General features: G+C 44.3%; 1 protein-coding gene across 1 annotated transcript; it reads right to left on the bottom strand.

The window, feature by feature from the left end:
* Positions 1 to 6,865: 6,865 nt before the first annotated feature.
* On the bottom strand, positions 6,866 to 8,736 carry LOC306866251 (interleukin-1 beta-like; the record flags this gene model as incomplete). Its single annotated transcript, XM_079411346.1, has 4 exons — positions 8,666 to 8,736; positions 7,418 to 7,591; positions 7,189 to 7,325; positions 6,866 to 7,099 (listed from the first exon to the last, which is right to left on the bottom strand). Exons 1-4 carry the CDS (start codon positions 8,727 to 8,729, stop codon positions 6,866 to 6,868), a joined length of 609 nt encoding a protein of 202 aa, XP_079267472.1. The 5' UTR covers positions 8,730 to 8,736.
* Between the last annotated feature and the right edge of the window lie 12,128 nt (positions 8,737 to 20,864).

Here is a 20,864-nt window from a genome sequence, read left to right as displayed (position 1 = left end):
AACAGTAGACTGACCTCGTCCCGGCGCACTCTCGCCAGAACTCCAGGGAGCAGAGCGATCGGGGGGAAGGCGTACAGACGGAGCCTCGGCCACGTCTATACCATAGCGTCCAGTCCCGGAGGAGCTGGAGGAACCAGAGGGGACATTGCGCTGACTCTCGAGTGGCGAAGAGGTCCACCTGTGCCTGGCCAAAACCTTCCACATCTGCTTCACCCCTCGGGGTGAAGCATCCATACCCCGGGCCTCGGCCCCTGTCTCGACAGGACGCCTGCTCCCACATAAAGATGCCCAGGAATGTGCACAGCTCTCAGTGATAGGAGCTTGCCCTGGGACCACACAAGGATCTGGTGTGCCAGCTTATACAAGGGGCGCGACCGCAGACCTCCTTGGTGGTTGATGTAAGAGACCACTGCCGTGCTGTCGGTGCGCACCAGCACGTGGTGATCTCTTAGGTGATCTCTTAGTGCTTGAGCGCACGGAACACAGCTATGATCTCTAGCTGGTTGATATGCCACGTCAGGTGGCGACTACTCCACAGACCGCGGGCAGGGTGGCCACTCATGACCGCACCCCAACCGGTGAGGGAAGCGTCCGTCGCTAGCGAGACGCGGCGACAAGGAGCTCCCAGCACCGGGCCCCGGGACAAGAACCAAGGATTCCTCCACATGTCTAAGGCACGGACAGCGGCGTGACACTTTGACAGCGCGGAGCGAGTCTCCCCTCAGGGAGACCCCCTTGGTCTTGAGCCACCACTGTAGGGGCCTCATGTACAGCAGGCCAGAAGGAATCACGCTGGACGCAGCTGCCATGAGCCCAAGCAGTCTCTGAAACTGCTTGACAGTGAATGGCTGGCCTTCTCACACTCTCTCGACTGCCGTGAGGATCGACTCGATCCGAGCAGGGGTCAAACGAGCCTGCATCGTGGTCGAATCCCACACTACACCTGGATAAGTGGTTCTCTGAGCTGGAGAAAGCACACTTTCCTTGGCGTTTAGTCTTAACCCCCCAAATCTTTCATGTGGGCGAGAACGACACCTCGATGCCGAATCGCCGCCCGCTCTAATTGAGCGAGGATCGACCAATCGTCGATATAATTGAGTATGCGGATGCCCTGCAGTCGCAACGGGACCAGTGCCGCATCCACACACTTGGTGAAAGTGCGGGGTGAGAGTGCTAGGCCGAGGGGAAGAAACCGATACTGATACGCTTTGCCCCCGAAAGCGAACCTCAGGAACTCCCTGTGAGAGGGAAGGATGGGTACATGGAAATAGACATCTTTGAGGTCTGTCGTGACAAATCATTCCTCGGACCTGATTTGAGACACGATCTGCCTGACAGTGAGCATCTTGAACTTCAGCTTTCTGGCTGAGCGGTTCAGAAGACTCAAATCCAGTATGGGCCTCAGCCCCACATCCTTCTTTGGAACAATGAAGTACAGGCTGTAGCAGCCGGCGTGGACTTCGTGAGGAGGAACCAACTCGATGGCTTCCTTCCTCAGCAAAGTATCGACTTCCTGTTCCAAGACCAGAGCCTGCTCGGGGCGGACCGTAGTCACACAGACCCCTTTGAACAGCGGAGGTGGCCCATCGAACTGGATGGAATAGCCAGCCTCTACCGTCCGCAGGACGCAAAGAGACACATTTGGCAGTCGCTGCCAGGCTGCCAAACGATCTACTAAGGGAATCAGTCTCTCGAGACTGACCTCTGGTGTTAGAGAAGCGGCCAGACCGCTGCCTCGCTGCGGCGCACCGGCAGGAGACGCGTAATCTGGCGGCCAAGGCGAGTTTCTCAGGCCCGCTGAAATCACAGGCGGAAGAACCTGAGAGTAATACTCGCTGGGACCTGCTGTGCCCTGGAACTGCAGGGTTGACAGACAAATCCCCGGAGGGCACCGAGGGGAGACGGTCACCGTGTGCCGCGGTGTAAGCCGCTCCACCCCAGTAGGGGTCGTCCTCCGTAGTCCTGGGGCTCACCTGTCAGGACCTCTGAACGAACCAGACCCTGCAAGGCAGGACCCAAAGAGACACATTCGGCAGCTCGCTGCCCAATGATCTTCTAAGGGAATCAGTCTCTCGAGACTGACCTCTGGGTTCAGAGAAGCGGCCAGACCGCTGTCTCGATGCGGCGCACCGGAATGAGACGCGTAATCTGGCAGCTGAGGCGAGTTTCTTGGCTCCGCGCTGCCGGGCGGACAAACCTGAGAAATATACTCGCTGGGACCGGCTGTGCCCTGGAACAGCGGCAGGCTCAGCAGACAAGTCCCTGGAGGGCACCGAGGTGAAGTGGTCACCGAGTGCCGCGGTGCAAGCCACTTCACCCCAGTAGGGGTCGCTCTCCGCGGTCCTGGGGCTCGCCCGTCAGGACCTTTTGCGCGAGGAGCTGGTATGCGGAGGAGGCTGCGCCCGCCCAGCAGCCACCTGAGTTTAGAGAGCGCGCATACCCTCTGCCCACCAAAGATGTTGTAAGAGCAGGAGCCTTCAAAGGCGATGCCGTAGAGCATACATGTCAAACTCAATCTAATTTTATTTGGCCCGCGAGATCATATCCAATAATGTATTAGAGCTGGCCCGCCGCGCCAGTATATAGCGCATGCACCGCTAAGCGGCAGCCACGGGGCGATTCCACCGCTTGCCGTGTCCCGTCCCGTGTGAAAGGGCCTTTAGACTACGAATCCCAGAATGCTTTGCTAACGCGTTGCCGCCGGCCCGTCAGTCTCTAGACCGCACACCTCCTCCTCTGTGTTACAACGCATTAGCAAAGCTACGAGTCACCTCACTCAAATTTATTTAACCGTTTGCGGTTGACGTGAAGAGCGCACCGCAATCTCCAAATGGAGCTGATTGAGCTCCAGTGTAGTGACGCGCTCAAGTCAAAGTACGACTCCGTCGGTGCTGCGCAGTTCCCACGCTTCCTCCCTGACACTCTGCCCCAACTCCGAGCCCAAGATGCTCAAATGCTCTCTATGTTCGGCAGCACATATTTATGTGAACAACTCTTCTCTTTGATGAAGATGAGCAAAACACCACACAGGAGTCGTCTCACTGACGAACACCTTCATTCAGTCCTGAGAATTTCCTCAGCTCAGAGCTTGACCTCAGACTTTGATGAACTTGCCTCTAAGAAGAGATGCCAAGTATCGGGCTTGGACCCATGTGGAGCAGAGTAGGCTAAATCACAGTATAGCAAAAACTGAGCTTGGATGAATGTTTTCTTAATGACTCAAAGTTAAAATATTGGATTTTCATTGAAAGAAATTGTTGCTTTTGGCTGTTGGATTGTAACAAAGGAGCTTGAAATCTATAGTTATAGAGACAGTATTATTTATTTTAAATGCTATTTCTATTTGTTTATGCTTGTTCTGGATTCAATGTTTGAGCAAAACTAAAATCTATTTTCATATGAAAAGGTTTTTATATTGTTGTTTTATGTTGTTATATGCATGTCAATTTTTTTTTATTTCTTTATTTTTACTTACTTACTTACTTTTGTCATTTAGCAGACGCTTTTGTCCAAAGCGACTTACAAATAAGAAAAAGTAACTAAAACTAAAAGTTACAACTCTATAAATACTATATACCCACATATTTAAGAAAATAAAGAAATTAAATAAAATTGACACATGCATATAACAACATTTCAATAATAAACATATAAATGAAAAATTTAAATAAAAAGCGATACTACTATCCCTTGCCGGTGTCCCTGCCCGGTGGAGTCGCACGGTAGAATCGATGGTCTTTACACTCTAAAAACTTTACACTCTAGTAACTTTTAGTTTTAGTTACTTTTTCTTATTTGTAAGTCGCTTTGGACAAAAGCGTCTGCTAAATGACAAAAGTAAAAAGTAAGTAAGTAAGTAAAGTAAGTTTAACATTACATATCTCAAAAGAAAACAAAACATGCAGAATTGCATTGCAATTTTTCAATAAATATTGAGTTTGGCCCGCGACCTTGTCCTAATTTTTAAATTTGGCCCACTGTGAATTTGAGTTTGACACCCCTGCCGTAGAGGGAGACAGATAGCTCGCAAGCGTCTGTTCAACCCGCGGCATCGCCGCATACCCGCGCTCATTCAGTTCCCGCGGGAACGAATGGCCGGGACGAAAAGATTTCACCCGCGATCTCGACACCTCGGTGAGGAGATCGGGGAAAACGGAAGGCTCCTGTGTAGAAGTAGCTCTCTGGGGCGAGAGAGGCGGCGAAACCTCGTCAACGCTCGTCACATCAACCTCCTCGGAGGAAGAGAGACGAAGCATTGAGCCCTCGTCTCGGGGGAAGAGACAGCTTCCGAACCGATAGACGGGGCGCCAGATCAGGCGCGGGAGGAGATAGGGACATGCCCGTCTGACTCTCGCCAGCCAGATCAGCCTTTTTCTTTTATTTTTTTTTCTCTCTGCAAGCCCCGCGAGCGCAGACGCCGCTCTGCCTTTTTTTTCTCTCTGATTTAAAGGCAGAAGCGGGACCGGCTTTATTCATTTTATGTTTGTGCAAACACTGCAGCTTACAAAGCTCATAGTTATATCATATTGGGGTGACAGAGGCGGCGAAACCTCGTGAACGCTCGTCACATCAACCTCCTCAGAGGAAGAGAGACGAAGCATTGAGCCCTCGTCTCGGGGGAAGAGACAGCTTCCACACCGAGAGACGGGGCGCCAGATCTGGCGGATACGGGAGGAGATAAGGACATGCCCGTCTCACACTCGCCAGCCTGCGAGCCCCACGAGTGCAGCCGCCGCTCTGCCTCGGCAGCAGCGGGACCGGCACCGCGTGGGAAGCTCGCGAAGGCTCCCTTCTCGAAGAGAGCCCTCCGGGTGCGGAGACCGATTCTGCGTGCTCCGCACCCAGGCAGACCACGCACAAATCGTGTGTGTCCTCGCTCGTGATATAGCGAGGGCAAGGATGCACACACGACTCAAAACGTGGTCTGAAAGCTTCACCCCTGAGCTTGCCCTTGGCTTTGGCATGATACTGAATGCTTTCCACTTAAAACTAGGACAAACAACAGTAAATAAGACTGACACACACAGAGCGCTTCGCTGAATGACAAAAAGCTGAAGCCGGCTCCGCCGCACGTGCTTATATGCTTCCTGGTCGTGACGTCACCCCGCCCGTGACGCCTCGCCCTTGTTTGACTGATTACACATCATATTCAGAGCCTGGTCACGCTGAAGGCGTTCCCATATGCGTTTCGATGCAGCTCGAAGTTCCTGGAAGGGAACATACAGCACCTTTAAAATTATATTTTGTAAAGTCACAAAAATACAAAACAGCTTTTTTATTTATTTAAGCACTGCCTAAATAACTGCCTGTTTAAATGAAACCATGAAGAAGAGATATTATTGTAGCTTAAGTGCTTAATTACTTCACTGTTTCAGACTTAATCTTATTAACTTAAATTTGTACTGAGGTCATGCATAAAAAGTTCTGGATGAATTAATGACCTACTCCAGTTTAAGGAAGAATGTCCACAATTGGGTTATGAAAGTAAATTCCTCAACAGAGAGGTTTTTTGGTGTTTTGTCTAGTTAGGCAATCCCCATTCACTCGCTTCAACAAATATTGGGGCTAGAATGTCCAGAATTTCTGTGTTTATGAAACTTCCACATTTAGCTTCTGCAAAATGCTGGTATAAAATGTTAACCGCGGCTGCACTGCCACTTTTTGTCAGGAGAACACATAAAACAGCTCATATGCATATTTACTATTTGAAGACAATATGTGACCCTGGACCACAAAACTAGTCATAAGTGTCAATATTTCAAATTGAGATTTATACATAATCTGAAAGCTGAATAAATAAGCTTTCCATTGATGTATGGTTTGGTAATATTTGGCTGAGATACAACTATTTGAAAATCTGGAATTTGAGGGTGCACAAAAAATCTAAATATTGAGAAAATCGCCTTTAAAGTTGTCCAAATGAAGTTCTTAGCAATGCATATTACTAATCAAAAATTAAGTTTTAATATATTTACAGTAGGACATTTACAAAATATCTTCATGGAACATGATCTTTACTTAATATCCTAATGATTTGTGGCATAAAAGAAAAATGGATAATTTTGACCCATACAATGTAATTTTATGTTCAAAATGTCTCATTGTCAAATGATTTAAAGTTCTGTGCCAATTTATACATAAGTATATTTGGGGTGCATAGATTCAGCTAATAAAACATGATTTAAAAATGTATTGATTTATCAATAAAGTGGCAACATAACATCAAAGTGCACAAAAAAAAAGTGACTACACAAAAAAAAAAAAAAAAAAAAAAAAAGCAACATCAATGCTTACAGCATAAGTTAACTGCATTTATGGGTAAGATGAATGTAAACGATTATTACCTGTATCAATTCATTAGTGTTATTTTGGTGTCTCCATTTAGTGCCTTAAGTTGTGTTAATGCAGTTCTTTTATGCTTGTTCTTTTTGTGCGGTGACTTATTTGTTAGTGCACTTTGGTACTCGGTTGTCACTTTATATGATAATCTTATAATAATAATCATCCTGTAGTTAATCAACAACACAACACCAAGTTAAATCCATATCTTTGGTTTATTTTAATATAAGATACAAAATAAGTACAGTGTAAAATAATTTTGATTTAAAAAATAATTTAAAATAAATATTAAACTTAATTAAAAAATTAAATTAAAAGCACATAGGTACATAATGTTCATACTTAAGGAATTCAACATGAATTTACCATTCCCAACACAAACCTTACACATATATTTGAGAAAAAAAAAAAAAAAAGACATATACATAAACTCATTCAGGTTTGTAACATGTTTGAATAGATCCAGATTATAAACTGTACATGGTACATACTCTCTGGAAATGTGTTTATGGATCAAATCTGATTCTTAGCTCAGGATTACTTGTTGATCCTCAAGTGTGAAGTTTGTGGTTTGGTCCGTTGGCACCTGGTTCATTTCCACCCTCTTCCAGTCATCAAAAGCTGTGGTAATGAACCATCCAGGAAATTTAACAGATTCAAAAGTGCTGTAAGCCGTGCCAGTCTCTTTTCTGAAGAAGAGGAGGCTGTCGTACTCGTTCGGGTCATTGGCTCTAATGGTGTCCAGGGGGCCATTGACCTCCTAAAACAATTAAAAAGGGCTTTGAATCCTCGTTTTATAATGTGGAAAACATTTTTTGGGGAAATTTAATGTGTTTGTGGTGCACGAACCTTCAAGAGCAGGACGGGGGAAGGACCACCAGACTGAGAGCAAGCAATGTAGAGGTTGCTGTTGGAAATTCCCAGGCACACAGGCTGGCCGTTATTTTGTGGGACACTCGTTACGTACGTTGACATACTGAATCGAACTGAGAGAAACAGAAAACGTGTAGGGGGTTATGTCAAAAGGACATTTCTGAAGTCATGCATTTGCATGTGAAAGCTTGTGTTGAAGATTTACCTTTGTATTGAATGGTTCCTGCACTCAGAGTCACAGCCTTCAAATGAAGATCCTCATTGGTTAGTTTGTTGCTCTGCACCAGAGTCTTTTTGTACTTATCATAAACGGTGCACTGCAGGGTCCGGCTGGTCTTACAGTAAATCGGTGTCACATTAAGCGGCTTCACTAGACGCTCTGTGGAAATAAAAAGACAGTGAACATCAATCAAAAGAGAACAAATGTCTAAACATTGTGGCAGTCAAATTTCCTTTTAAGTCAATTAATATACTTGGTTTGATATTGCAGATTCATATTAATATTATAGCGATTTGACAAACCAGCTAGACACCTTTGTATTATGTTTAAAATCTTGTGTCAAATTGACCCAAATTAGATTGACCCAATTAGAACACATCAAAAATCAGGTAATATTAGTACATTTAAACCCTTGTGCTGTGCAGAGAATCCTTGACCTAATTTGATGTTCCCCGTCAAAAAATACCAACCTGCTCATGCTATATTATTATCAAAATCTTGGATTCAAAAGTTTGTTTTCTTTCAATTTCTGTAGATATGAGCATCTGCGAGATGCTTAAATGTAACTAAACACCCTTCTTTGAAGATGCATCAAAATATATATATGACCCTGGAGCACAAAACCAGTCTGAAGTCGCTGGGGTATATTTGTAGCAATAGCCAAAAATACATTATATGAGTCAAAATTATAGGTTTTTCTTCTATGCCAAAAATCATTAGGATATTAAGTAAACATCATGTTCCATGAAGATATTTTGTAAATTTACTACCATAAATATATCAAAACTTAATTTTTGGTTAGTAATATGCATTGCTAAGAACTTCATTTGAACAACTTTAAAGACAATTTTCTCAATATTTAGATTTTTTTGCACCCTCAGATTCCAGATTTTCAAATAGTTGTATCTCAGACAAATATTGTCCTATTCTAACAAATCAATGGAAAGCTTATTTATTCAGCTTTCAGATGATGTATAAATATCAATTTTGAAAAAAATGACCCTTGTGATTGGTTTTGTGGTCCAGGGACACATATTTATATATTAAAATATAATATGAAGAAAAATCTAGGTTAACCAGTATTTCCGCCAACTCAAGAATCTGGGTCAAGCTGACCAGCATAATATAATGGTTAAGGTGGTCAGTATGGTTCATTGCTGGTGCTTCCAGCTCTTACCATCTTGACCAACTATCAAACCAGCTTTTAGCTGCTTAAAAGTTTGCTAAAGGTACCTTCGATCACGTTCTCCAAGAAGAAGTTGAGCAGCGCATCTTCACAAAACTTGCCAGAAGACATTTCTTTGATGTGCTTCAACCTTTCCACAGCAATGATGATGTTCACCACCCGCCTCATGCTGTGAGGATGCGGAGACAGCTCCAGCTTGATGTCTTGATTCATGTCGCAAATCTGGAGAAAATAAACTATGTTTTAGAAGACTTCATAGTAATCAGAACATATGCACGAGCATATTTAACAGCAGCTCACCATGGCTAGATCTGGGCAGTCCCGTTCATCAAAGCCAGAAATGTCAGGATACATCATGTCTGTCTTGAGCGCACTGTTTAAGAAATGAACAAAATGTATCATTAAAGGAGTTTTAGGCAAACTAATCCTAAGCTAATTAAGGACATCATTTACAGACTTTATGTTAAATGCATCATCTAGACGAGAGCTAGGCTATTTGATAATGCATTGATTAATGTAATATATATATTAAAAAAAAACAAGCCATACTTACTTTGAAGGAAAAAAACGGTGTCCTTGACATGCCATCGTACTAAAATAAAGCATAAAACTACACAGTGAGAAAATGACTTTCAATCACGGCTCAGGTGAAAGTAGATAGTAGTTACTGGGTTGGTTAAACCGTTGTTCCTCTGTTGAATGTGTTTGTGGACAAGTAGCCAGTGGCTTTTGTACATCTACAGCGGGGATTTTCCCAAAAGAGGTTCTTGCTGCAGCCTGTAGCACCATGACGTAATAGCTCAGATCCAAAACGTAGTGGATGTTTTATGCGCATGCGCTGTATAGGTCTCGAATAAATTCATATTTATATTTACATTTAATAATTTTGCAGACGCTTTTATCCAAAGCGACTTAGTCTAAGTGAAGTCTAACGCAGTACATGTAGCAATTAAGGGGTTTTGAGCTACATTACAATGTTAAAACTTTAATGTCTATCAGCATTAACATAACTTTAGTGTGAGGCTAGAACAAAACCCAAAAACAGGAACAAAGGAGTAAACGAGATAATTAGCATGAATCATTAACTAAACAAGGACAGGAACTACCAAATAAGGGCAAAACAGAACTGAAAGGAAACTGCTGTATCCTGTAACATGATATCTCAAATTTTGTTATGTTTTTATTGTGTTAATTAGCTGTTTTCCTAGTCAAAATAACCCAACTGCAGTTTGATTGAGATTAATTGGAATGCACAATGAAAAAAATAATTTCTGAGAATTGTTAAAAACATAATAATGAACTCGTCATATGCAGATGTTACACTGTAAATAGCTAATTATAAAGAGATGCCTTTTTGATTGTACCCATCATGTTTATTTAAATCTCATAGGGGATATTAAATTAATGCCGATCCATTTTGTTTATATAGCTATTACAAACATTTTCAATAGGCAAATATATATATATTTTTAAAACCCATTAAATTTATAACAAGATATTACCTCGCTAATAACTCCTCAGACAGGTAACATACATGTTTTATTAGTTGCTTTTCACACATGGTCTGATACAAAACACTCAAAAACACACAGAGAGAGAGAGAGCTCTAGTAATGGATGGTGTCTTTAGCCATTAGATCTGTCTCCAGGGGTTTAAATTGCATATGAATAACACACAAAATAATAGAAATTGTAATCCTTGTTACCTTGTCTCTGACCGCGTGTGTATTTATTTGTAGGACATAGGATTGACTTGATTTTATACGATATAAAAAAAGATATCTGCATATTTTAGTAGGCCTATAACTTTTATACTATAGCACAGAGAGTGAGAACGAAAAATTATATTTGATTAACTATAACTATAAGACTGTTATGAAAAAACAAACAAAAAACAAGACAATAAAACCCATTTTTTCATAAAGAACAAACTAAATTGTAATTAGTAGACTTGTATTTCCAAAACGAAGCAAACTAATAAAAATAAACTCCTTCATTCAAAACTACTAAAAGTTTCAATAGCCTGCACTACTGGTTTAAAATCACAGTATCCTATAATTTGTGTAAGTCTGTGAAACACAGCTCTGATGATGATGATGATGATGACTCTGCATTCACTTAATTACAAATCAGGTTGAAATGTTTTGGCTGTCCTAAAGTATCACTAAAGGAAAAAAGTCATTAAATGTTAAAATGCTTGAAAAAATACTGGCATGAGAAGTTTGGCATTGTATTTTATTATTAATTCTTAAAAAAAGAAAAAAAAAGCAGAGAAGCATTAGTTTTTTGTAAGTTAAAAAAAGGCATTTGTTTGTGCAAGCTACAAGAAAACCATAAAAAGCTTTTTTTATAACTAATAGAATATAGGCCTATATATTCTATTAGTATATAATAGTAATAATTAGTATATACTTATTACTTATTTGTATTAGTATTTTTGCATGAGGCATCCAGTAACATAAAAATAGTTTTGTCAAAATTATTAAATAAACAGCTTATTACAGGTTTTCCGGAAATACATTACAAAACAATCAAAACAACAAAGCTAAAATATAAACCAATTGTTGTGTAGCTACGTAGTTGGTTTTTTTGTGGTCATTTTTGTGGTTTCCGTCTGCTTTTGCAATACTATGATGCAACTTAAGTTTTAGTTTGTAGGAAGGAATTCACAAAAAGTATCCGAATTTGCAACACTTTTGAACTACATGTGAGACTAAGATGTTTTTGAAACTGAAACATTAATTTTACGAAAATATAACCCATGTGACAACTAGCCCCATTCTCTACTGGCACCAATCTGTGGCTAAATGTATACACACAGCTTATACACTCATCTTTGAGATTTACTTGTACTTGAAAGAAGTTTAAGACAATTTCTTACTTACAGCGTTGTTAAGTCTCCATGCAGTTTGAGTACTGGATGCTTTCTGTTTCTTGAGACCCAGTATTTCATTGTAAAAGGCTGCTTCTTGAACCAGTCGAATAATAAAGAGTTCTGCCTCTCTCCTTTCCTCTAGACGTAGTTTCAGAAGATCTGGATTCAAGACCTTTGGCTTCTTTCACACACCGTTTAAGTCTGGCAATGGCCTTCACCATTTTGGTCCAATCAGAGAACTTAAGAAGGCGTTTCAACAATGATTTTCCTTCTCTTGTGTAGGTACTAAGAACTTGACCCTTACGAAGCTCTGGATCATTGCTCATGGTTACATCTCCCACCTTAACTTCCTCCCATCCTTCTGCCACAAGAAGTTTGGTCCTGTGAGCCAGCTGGACGCTACCAATTGTTCTAAGACCTCTGGAGGGAGAATCTGCAGGATACTCGTCATAACATCTTGTAAGAAATCATTAGAGGAGAATTCAGCCAACATTAATAAGAGACTTCCACTTCTCATAACTTGCTCTGAATCACTGTTCATACCTTTCCAATATCTCCTCGTGCAGTTTCTAAATACTGTTTGTGCTGTGAGGAGCAGTCGTCTGCGTATGCTAAAAGGGCCACTCACTGCAGACTGATCTTGAGACATGATCCCTGTAAAGGCAGTGACTCACTCCAGCCCCACTGCAAGAACCAGATAACAGCCCACCCTATTACATTCAGGGGTCAGAGAGGTAAAACCGCAGGGACTGCAAGAAGTGTCCACATGAGACAGAGAAATATGACAGTTATTAAAGAAATTAGTCTGGAATTGTGTTTGGGGTACAAAACTGTGCATGTTTCAAATTCAATACAATTGCAAATTATATCATTTGCGTAACAATTCGGGTGAAAAGTTTACATTTACACAAAAATCTGTCTCTTTATACATGTATACGGTGGCCGAGAGAGCTCAACACGCTGCAACTTCAGAAAACACATGCAAACAGGAAAAGCACCAGCAAATCAAGAAAACATTTTCATCAATTTGACAGAGGTGCAACACAAACAAATAAAGAATTTTATTTGCAGCGCGTTTCTTTGTTTGGTTGTGTTGTGAGCATTTGCAGCGCGTGTTGTTAAATTGATGAAGTTGTTTTCTTAATTTGCAGCGCGTTGAGCTCTCTCGGCCACATGGCCAATGTTATAAATATCTGACTAAAATGTCACTAAAAATGAGAAAATAGTCTTTATTTACAAATTTTCTAAATCCTACAGCGATTTATTTATTTTTAGGTTTAAATAGCTGTAGGCTGTAGCATCGTTTTTCAGAAACTTTGTATATGTGAGCTTAGCATGTTTCCTAAATATCTGCAAACATATTTTATGCTTTAAAAATATAACGTCTCAGGTTACGTATGTAACCATGGTTCCCTGAAGGGAACGAGACGCTGCGTCGAAACGCATATGGGAACGCCTTCAGCGTGACCAGGCTCTGAATATGATGTGTAATCAGTCAAACAAGGGCGAGGCGTCACGGGCGGGGTGACGTCACGACCAGGAAGCATATAAGCACGTGCGGCGGAGCCGGCTTCAGCTTCAAGTCATGAAGCAAGCGCTGGCAGGGATGCCGGAAGTGTGGCAACGTGACGCAGCGTCTCGTTCCCTTCAGGGAACAATGGTTACATACGTAACCTGAGACGTTCCCTTCCAGGAACTTCGAGCTGCGTCGAAACGCATATGGGAACGAGATACCAACGCCGCCAGACTGACAAGTCCCTGCCTGGTGTCAGGACGAAAGGACAGAGGAGCCGGGAGTGGCTCGGATGTCGAGGTCATAGAACCTAACGAAAGTCAGGGGCGTGGACCACCCAGCTGCGTTGCAGATGTCCTGCATGGAACACCTGCCCAGAAGGCCTTGGAGGCCGCCACACCTCGGGTTGAGTGCGCTCTGACTCCCACCGGCGGGAGGAGCTCAGAGGCCTCGTATGCCAAAGCCATGGCACCCACAATCCACCTACTAAGAGAGGGCTTCGTAGCAGGAAGACCCCTCCTAGGCGGACCATAGCACACGGGCAGCTGGTCCGACTTTCTCCACAGGGAGGACCTGTGGATGTATGCGTCCAATGGGCTCGAAAGGTGCATTGCACAGAGCCTCCAGAACCACAGCCAGATCCCACGTAGGGACGAGATCGTACCGGAGGCCTCAGCCTCAGCGCACCGCGGAGGAAACGTGTAACTAGGGGGTGTCTACCCACTGACTGGCCACTAATAAGGGCGTGGTATGACGAAATAGCTGCCACGTAGACCTTAACAGTGGAATGGGTTATCCCTGCGGAGAAACGGGCCTGCAGGAACTCCAGTACTGCACCAACGGGGCAGTTGACTGGGTCGAGCTGGCGGTCCCCGCACCAAGAAGTGAAGAGCCTCCACTTCAAGGCGTACAGTTTCCTCGTAGAGGGAGCTCTGGATTGGAGAATGGTCTCGACAGCCTCGGTTGACAGACCGGAAGCTATGAGCTGTGCCCCCTCAGGGGCCACACCCACAGCTTCCATAACTCCGGGCGAGGGTGCACCTCGGTGCCCCCGGCCTGTGAGAGGAGGTCCCTCCTGACGGGCACTTCCCACGGAGTGCCGTCGAGGAGAGATATCAGGTCCGAGAACCATACTCGGCCCGGCCAGAACGGTGCTACTAACAGTAGACTGACCTCGTCCCGGCGCACTCTCGCCAGAACTCCAGGGAGCAGAGCGATCGGGGGGAAGGCGTACAGACGGAGCCTCGGCCATATCTATACCATAGCGTCCAGTCCCGGAGGAGCTGGAGGAACCAGAGGGGACATTGCGCTGACTCTCGAGTGGCGAAGAGGTCCACCTGTGCCTGGCCAAAACCTTCCACATCTGCTTCACCCCTCCCACATAAAGATGCCCAGGAATGTGCACAGCTCTCAGTGATAGGAGCTTGCCCTGGGACCACACAAGGATCTGGTGTGCCAGCTTATACAAGGGGCGCGACCGCAGACCTCCTTGGTGGTTGATGTAAGAGACCACTGCCGTGCTGTCGGTGCGCACCAGAACGTGGTGATCTCTTAGGTCTGGGAGGAAGTGCTTGAGCGCACGGAACACAGCTAGGATCTCTAGCTGGTTGATATGCCACGTCAGGTGGCGACCACTCCACAGACCGTGGGCAGGATGGCCACTCATGACCGCACCCCAACCGGTGAGGGAAGCGTCCGTCGCTAGCGAGACGCAGCGACAAGGAGCTCCCAGGGAGCAGGGAGACCCCCTTGGTCTTGAGCCACCACTATAGGGGCCTCATGTACAGCAGGCCAGAAGGAATCACGCTGGACGCAGCTGCCATGAGCCCAAGCAGTCTCTGAAACTGCTTGACAGTGAATGGCTGGCCTTCTCACACTCTCTCGACTCGATCCGAGCAGGGGTCAAACGAGCCTGCATCGTGGTCGAATCCCACACTACACCTGGATAAGTGGTTCTCTGAGCTGGAGAAAGCACACTTTCCTTGGCGTTTAGTCTTAACCCCCCAAATCTTTCATGTGGGCGAGAACGACACCTCGATGCCGAATCGCCGCCCGCTCTAATTGAGCGAGGATCGACCAATCGTCGATATAATTGAGTATGCGGATGCCCTGCAGTCGCAACGGGACCAGTGCCGCATCCACACACTTGGTGAAAGTGCGGGGTGAGAGTGCTAGGCCGAGGGGAAGAAACCGATACTGATACGCTTTGCCCCCGAAAGCGAACCTCAGGAACTCCCTGTGAGAGGGAAGGATGGGTACATGGAAATAGACATCTTTGAGGTCTGTCGTGACAAATCATTCCTCGGACCTGATTTGAGACACGATCTGCCTGACAGTGAGCATCTTGAACTTCAGCTTTCTGGCTGAGCGGTTCAGAAGACTCAAATCCAGTATGGGCCTCAGCCCCACATCCTTCTTTGGAACAATGAAGTACAGGCTGTAGCAGCCGGCGTGGACTTCGTGAGGAGGAACCAACTCGATGGCTTCCTTCCTCAGCAAAGTATCGACTTCCTGTTCCAAGACCAGAGCCTGCTCGGGGCGGACCGTAGTCACACAGACCCCTTTGAACAGCGGAGGTGGCCCATCGAACTGGATGGAATAGCCAGCCTCTACCGTCCGCAGGACGCAAAGAGACACATTTGGCAGTCGCTGCCAGGCTGCCAAACGATCTACTAAGGGAATCAGTCTCTCGAGACTGACCTCTGGTGTTAGAGAAGCGGCCAGACCGCTGCCTCGCTGCGGCGCACCGGCAGGAGACGCGTAATCTGGCGGCCAAGGCGAGTTTCTCAGGCCCGCTGAAATCACAGGCGGAAGAACCTGAGAGTAATACTCGCTGGGACCTGCTGTGCCCTGGAACTGCAGGGTTGACAGACAAATCCCCGGAGGGCACCGAGGGGAGACGGTCACCGTGTGCAGCGGTGTAAGCCGCTCCACCCCAGTAGGGGTCGTCCTCCGTAGTCCTGGGGCTCACCTGTCAGGACCTCTGAACGAACCAGACCCTGCAAGGCAGGACCCAAAGAGACACATTCGGCAGCTCGCTGCCCAATGATCTTCTAAGGGAATCAGTCTCTCGAGACTGACCTCTGGGTTCAGAGAAGCGGCCAGACCGCTGTCTCGATGCGGCGCACCGGAATGAGACGCGTAATCTGGCAGCTGAGGCGAGTTTCTTGGCTCCGCGCTGCCGGGCGGACAAACCTGAGAAATATACTCGCTGGGACCGGCTGTGCCCTGGAACAGCGGCAGGCTCAGCAGACAAGTCCCTGGAGGGCACCGAGGTGAAGTGGTCACCGAGTGCCGCGGTGCAAGCCACTTCACCCCAGTAGGGGTCGCCCTCCGCGGTCCTGGGGCTCGCCCGTCAGGACCTTTTGCGCGAGGAGCTGGTATGCGGAGGAGGCTGCGCCCGCCCAGCAGCCACCTGAGTTTAGAGAGCGCGCATACCCTCTGCCCACCAAAGATGTTGTAAGAGCAGGAGCCTTCAAAGGCGATGCCGTAGAGCATACATGTCAAACTCAGGCCCTAAAATCTAATTTTATTTGGCCCGCGAGATCATATCCAATAATGTATTAGAGCTGGCCCGCCGCGCCAGTATATAGCGCATGCACCGCTAAGCGGCAGCCACGGGGCGATTCCACCGCTTGCCGTGTCCCGTCCCGTGTGAAAGGGCCTTTAGACTACGAATCCCAGAATGCTTTGCTAACGCGTTGCCGCCGGCCCGTCAGTCTCTAGACCGCACACCTCCTCCTCTGTGTTACAACGCATTAGCAAAGCTACGAGTCACCTCACTCAAATTTATTTAACCGTTTGCGGTTGACGTGAAGAGCGCACCGCAATCTCCAAATGGAGCTGATTGAGCTCCAGTGTAGTGACGCGCTCAAGTCAAAGTACGACTCCGTCGGTGCTGCGCAGTTCCCACGCTTCCTCCCCGACACTCTGCCCCAACTCCGAGCCCAAGATGCTCAAATGCTCTCTATGTTCGGCAGCACATATTTATGTGAACAACTCTTCTCTTTGATGAAGATGAGCAAAACACCACACAGGAGTCGTCTCACTGACGAACACCTTCATTCAGTCCTGAGAATTTCCTCAGCTCAGAGCTTGACCTCAGACTTTGATGAACTTGCCTCTAAGAAGAGATGCCAAGTATCGGGCTTGGACCCATGTGGAGCAGAGTAGGCTAAATCACAGTATAGCAAAAACTGAGCTTGGATGAATGTTTTCTTAATGACTCAAAGTTAAAATATTGGATTTTCATTGAAAGAAATTGTTGCTTTTGGCTGTTGGATTGTAACAAAGGAGCTTGAAATCTATAGTTATAGAGACAGTATTATTTATTTTAAATGCTATTTCTATTTGTTTATGCTTGTTCTGGATTCAATGTTTGAGCAAAACTAAAATCTATTTTCATATGAAAAGGTTTTTATATTGTTGTTTTATGTTGTTATATGCATGTCAATTTTTTTTTATTTCTTTATTTTTACTTACTTACTTACTTTTGTCATTTAACAGACGCTAATTTTGTCCAAAGCGACTTACAAATAAGAAAAAGTAACTAAAACTAAAAGTTACAACTCTATAAATACTATATACCCACATATTTAAGAAAATAAAGAAATTAAATAAAATTGACACATGCATATAACAACATTTCAATAATAAACATATAAATGAAAAATTTAAATAAAAAGCGATACTACTATCCCTTGCCGGTGTCCCTGCCCGGTGGAGTCGCACGGTAGAATCGATGGCCTTTACACTCTAAAAACTTTACACTCTAGTAACTTTTAGTTTTAGTTACTTTTTCTTATTTGTAAGTCGCTTTGGACAAAAGCGTCTGCTAAATGACAAAAGTAAAAAGTAAGTAAGTAAGTAAAGCAAGTTTAACATTACATATCTCAAAAGAAAACAAAACATGCAGAATTGCATTGCAATTTTTCAATAAATATTGAGTTTGGCCCGCGACCTTGTCCTAATTTTTAATTTTGGCCCACTGTGAATTTGAGTTTGACACCCCTGCCGTAGAGGGAGACAGATAGCTCGCAAGCGTCTGTTCAACCCGCGGCATCGCCGCATACCCGCGCTCATTCAGTTCCCGCGGGAACGAATGGCCGGGACGAAAAGATTTCACCCGCGATCTCGACACCTCGGTGAGGAGATCGGGGAAAACGGAAGGCTCCTGTGTAGAAGTAGCTCTCTGGGGCGAGAGAGGCGGCGAAACCTCGTCAACGCTCGTCACATCAACCTCCTCGGAGGAAGAGAGACGAAGCATTGAGCCCTCGTCTCGGGGGAAGAGACAGCTTCCGAACCGAGAGACGGGGCGCCAGATCAGGCGCGGGAGGAGATAGGGACATGCCCGTCTGACTCTCGCCAGCCAGATCAGCCTTTTTCTTTTATTTTTTTTTCTCTCTGCAAGCCCCGCGAGCGCAGACGCCGCTCTGCCTTTTTTTTCTCTCTGATTTAAAGGCAGAAGCGGGACCGGCTTTATTCATTTTATGCTTGTGCAAACACTGCAGCTTACAAAGCTCATAGTTATATCATATTGGGGTGACAGAGGCGGCGAAACCTCGTGAACGCTCGTCACATCAACCTCCTCAGAGGAAGAGAGACGAAGCATTGAGCCCTCGTCTCGGGGGAAGAGACAGCTTCCACACCGAGAGACGGGGCGCCAGATCTGGCGGATACGGGAGGAGATAAGGACATGCCCGTCTCACACTCGCCAGCCTGCGAGCCCCACGAGTGCAGCCGCCGCTCTGCCTCGGCAGCAGCGGGACCGGCACCGCGTGGGAAGCTCGCGAAGGCTCCCTTCTCGAAGAGAGCCCTCCGGGTGCGGAGACCGATTCTGCGTGCTCCGCACCCAGGCAGACCACGCACAAATCGTGTGTGTCCTCGCTCGTGATATAGCGAGGGCAAGGATGCACACACGACTCAAAACGTGGTCTGAAAGCTTCACCCCTGAGCTTGCCCTTGGCTTTGGCATGATACTGAATGCTTTCCACTTAAAACTAGGACAAACAACAGTAAATAAGACTGACACACACAGAGCGCTTCGCTGAATGACAAAAAGCTGAAGCCGGCTCCGCCGCACGTGCTTATATGCTTCCTGGTCGTGACGTCACCCCGCCCGTGACGCCTCGCCCTTGTTTGACTGATTACACATCATATTCAGAGCCTGGTCACGCTGAAGGCGTTCCCATATGCGTTTCGATGCAGCTCGAAGTTCCTGGAAGGGAACATACAGCACCTTTAAAATGATATTTTGTAAAGTCACAAAAATACAAAACAGCTTTTTTATTTATTTAAGCACTGCCTAAATAACTGCCTGTTTAAATGAAACCATGAAGAAGAGATATTATTGTAGCTTAAGTGCTTAATTACTTCACTGTTTCAGACTTAATCTTATTAACTTAAATTTGTACTGAGGTCATGCATAAAAAGTTCTGGATGAATTAATGACCTACTCCAGTTTAAGGAAGAATGTCCACAATTGGGTTATGAAAGTAAATTCCTCAACAGAGAGGTTTTTTGGTGTTTTGTCTAGTTAGGCAATCCCCATTCACTCGCTTCAACAAATATTGGGGCTAGAATGTCCAGAATTTCTGTGTTTATGAAACTTCCACATTTAGCTTCTGCAAAATGCTGGTATAAAATGTTAACCGCGGCTGCACTGCCACTTTTTGTCAGGAGAACACATAAAACAGCTCATTTGCATATTTACTATTTTAAGACAATATGTGACCCTGGAGCACAAAACTAGTCATAAGTGTCAATATTTCAAATTGAGATTTATACATAATCTGAAAGCTGAATAAATAAGCTTTCCATTGATGTATGGTTTGGTAATATTTGGCTGAGATACAACTATTTGAAAATCTGGAATTTGAGGGTGCACAAAAAATCTAAATATTGAGAAAATCGCCTTTAAAGTTGTCCAAATGAAGTTCTTAGCAATGCATATTACTAATCAAAAATTAAGTTTTAATATATTTACAGTAGGACATTTACAAAATATCTTCATGGAACATGATCTTTACTTAATATCCTAATGATTTGTGGCATAAAAGAAAAATGGATAATTTTGACCCATACAATGTAATTTTATGTTCAAAATGTCTCATTGTCAAATGATTTAAAGTTCTGTGCCAATTTATACATAAGTATATTTGGGGTGCATGGATTCAGCTAATAAAACATGATTTAAAAATGTATTGATTTATCAATAAAGTGGCAACATAACATCAAAGTGCACAAAAAAAAAAAAAAAAAAAAAAAAAAAAGCAACATCAATGCTTACAGCATAAGTTAACTGCATTTATGGGTAAGATGAATGTAAACGATTATTACCTGTATCAATTCATTAGTGTTATTTTGGTGTCTCCATTTAGTGCCTTAAGTTGTGTTAATGCAGTTCTTTTATGCTTGTTCTTTTTGTGCGGTGACTTATTTGTTAGTGCACTTTGGTACTCGGTTGTCACTTTATATGATAATCTTATAATAATAATCATCCTGTAGTTAATCAACAACACAACACCAAGTTAAATCCATATCTTTGGTTTATTTTAATATAAGATACAAAATAAGTACAGTGTAAAATAATTTTGATTTAAAAAATAATTTAAAATAAATATTAAACTTAATTAAAAAATTAAATTAAAAGCACATAGGTACATAATGTTCATACTTAAGGAATTCAACATGAATTTACCATTCCCAACACAAACCTTACACATATATTTGAGAAAAAAAAAAAAAAAAGACATATACATAAACTCATTCAGGTTTGTAACATGTTTGAATAAATCCAGATTATAAACTGTACATGGTACATACTCTCTGGAAATGTGTTTATGGATCAAATCTGATTC

The sequence above is a fragment of the Barbus barbus genome (assembly GCF_936440315.1).
Source record: "Barbus barbus genome assembly, chromosome: 47".
Classification (NCBI taxonomy): domain Eukaryota; kingdom Metazoa; phylum Chordata; class Actinopteri; order Cypriniformes; family Cyprinidae; genus Barbus; species Barbus barbus.
Note: the sequence above shows the minus strand (reverse complement) of the source record. Positions and strands in the feature narration are given on the sequence as shown.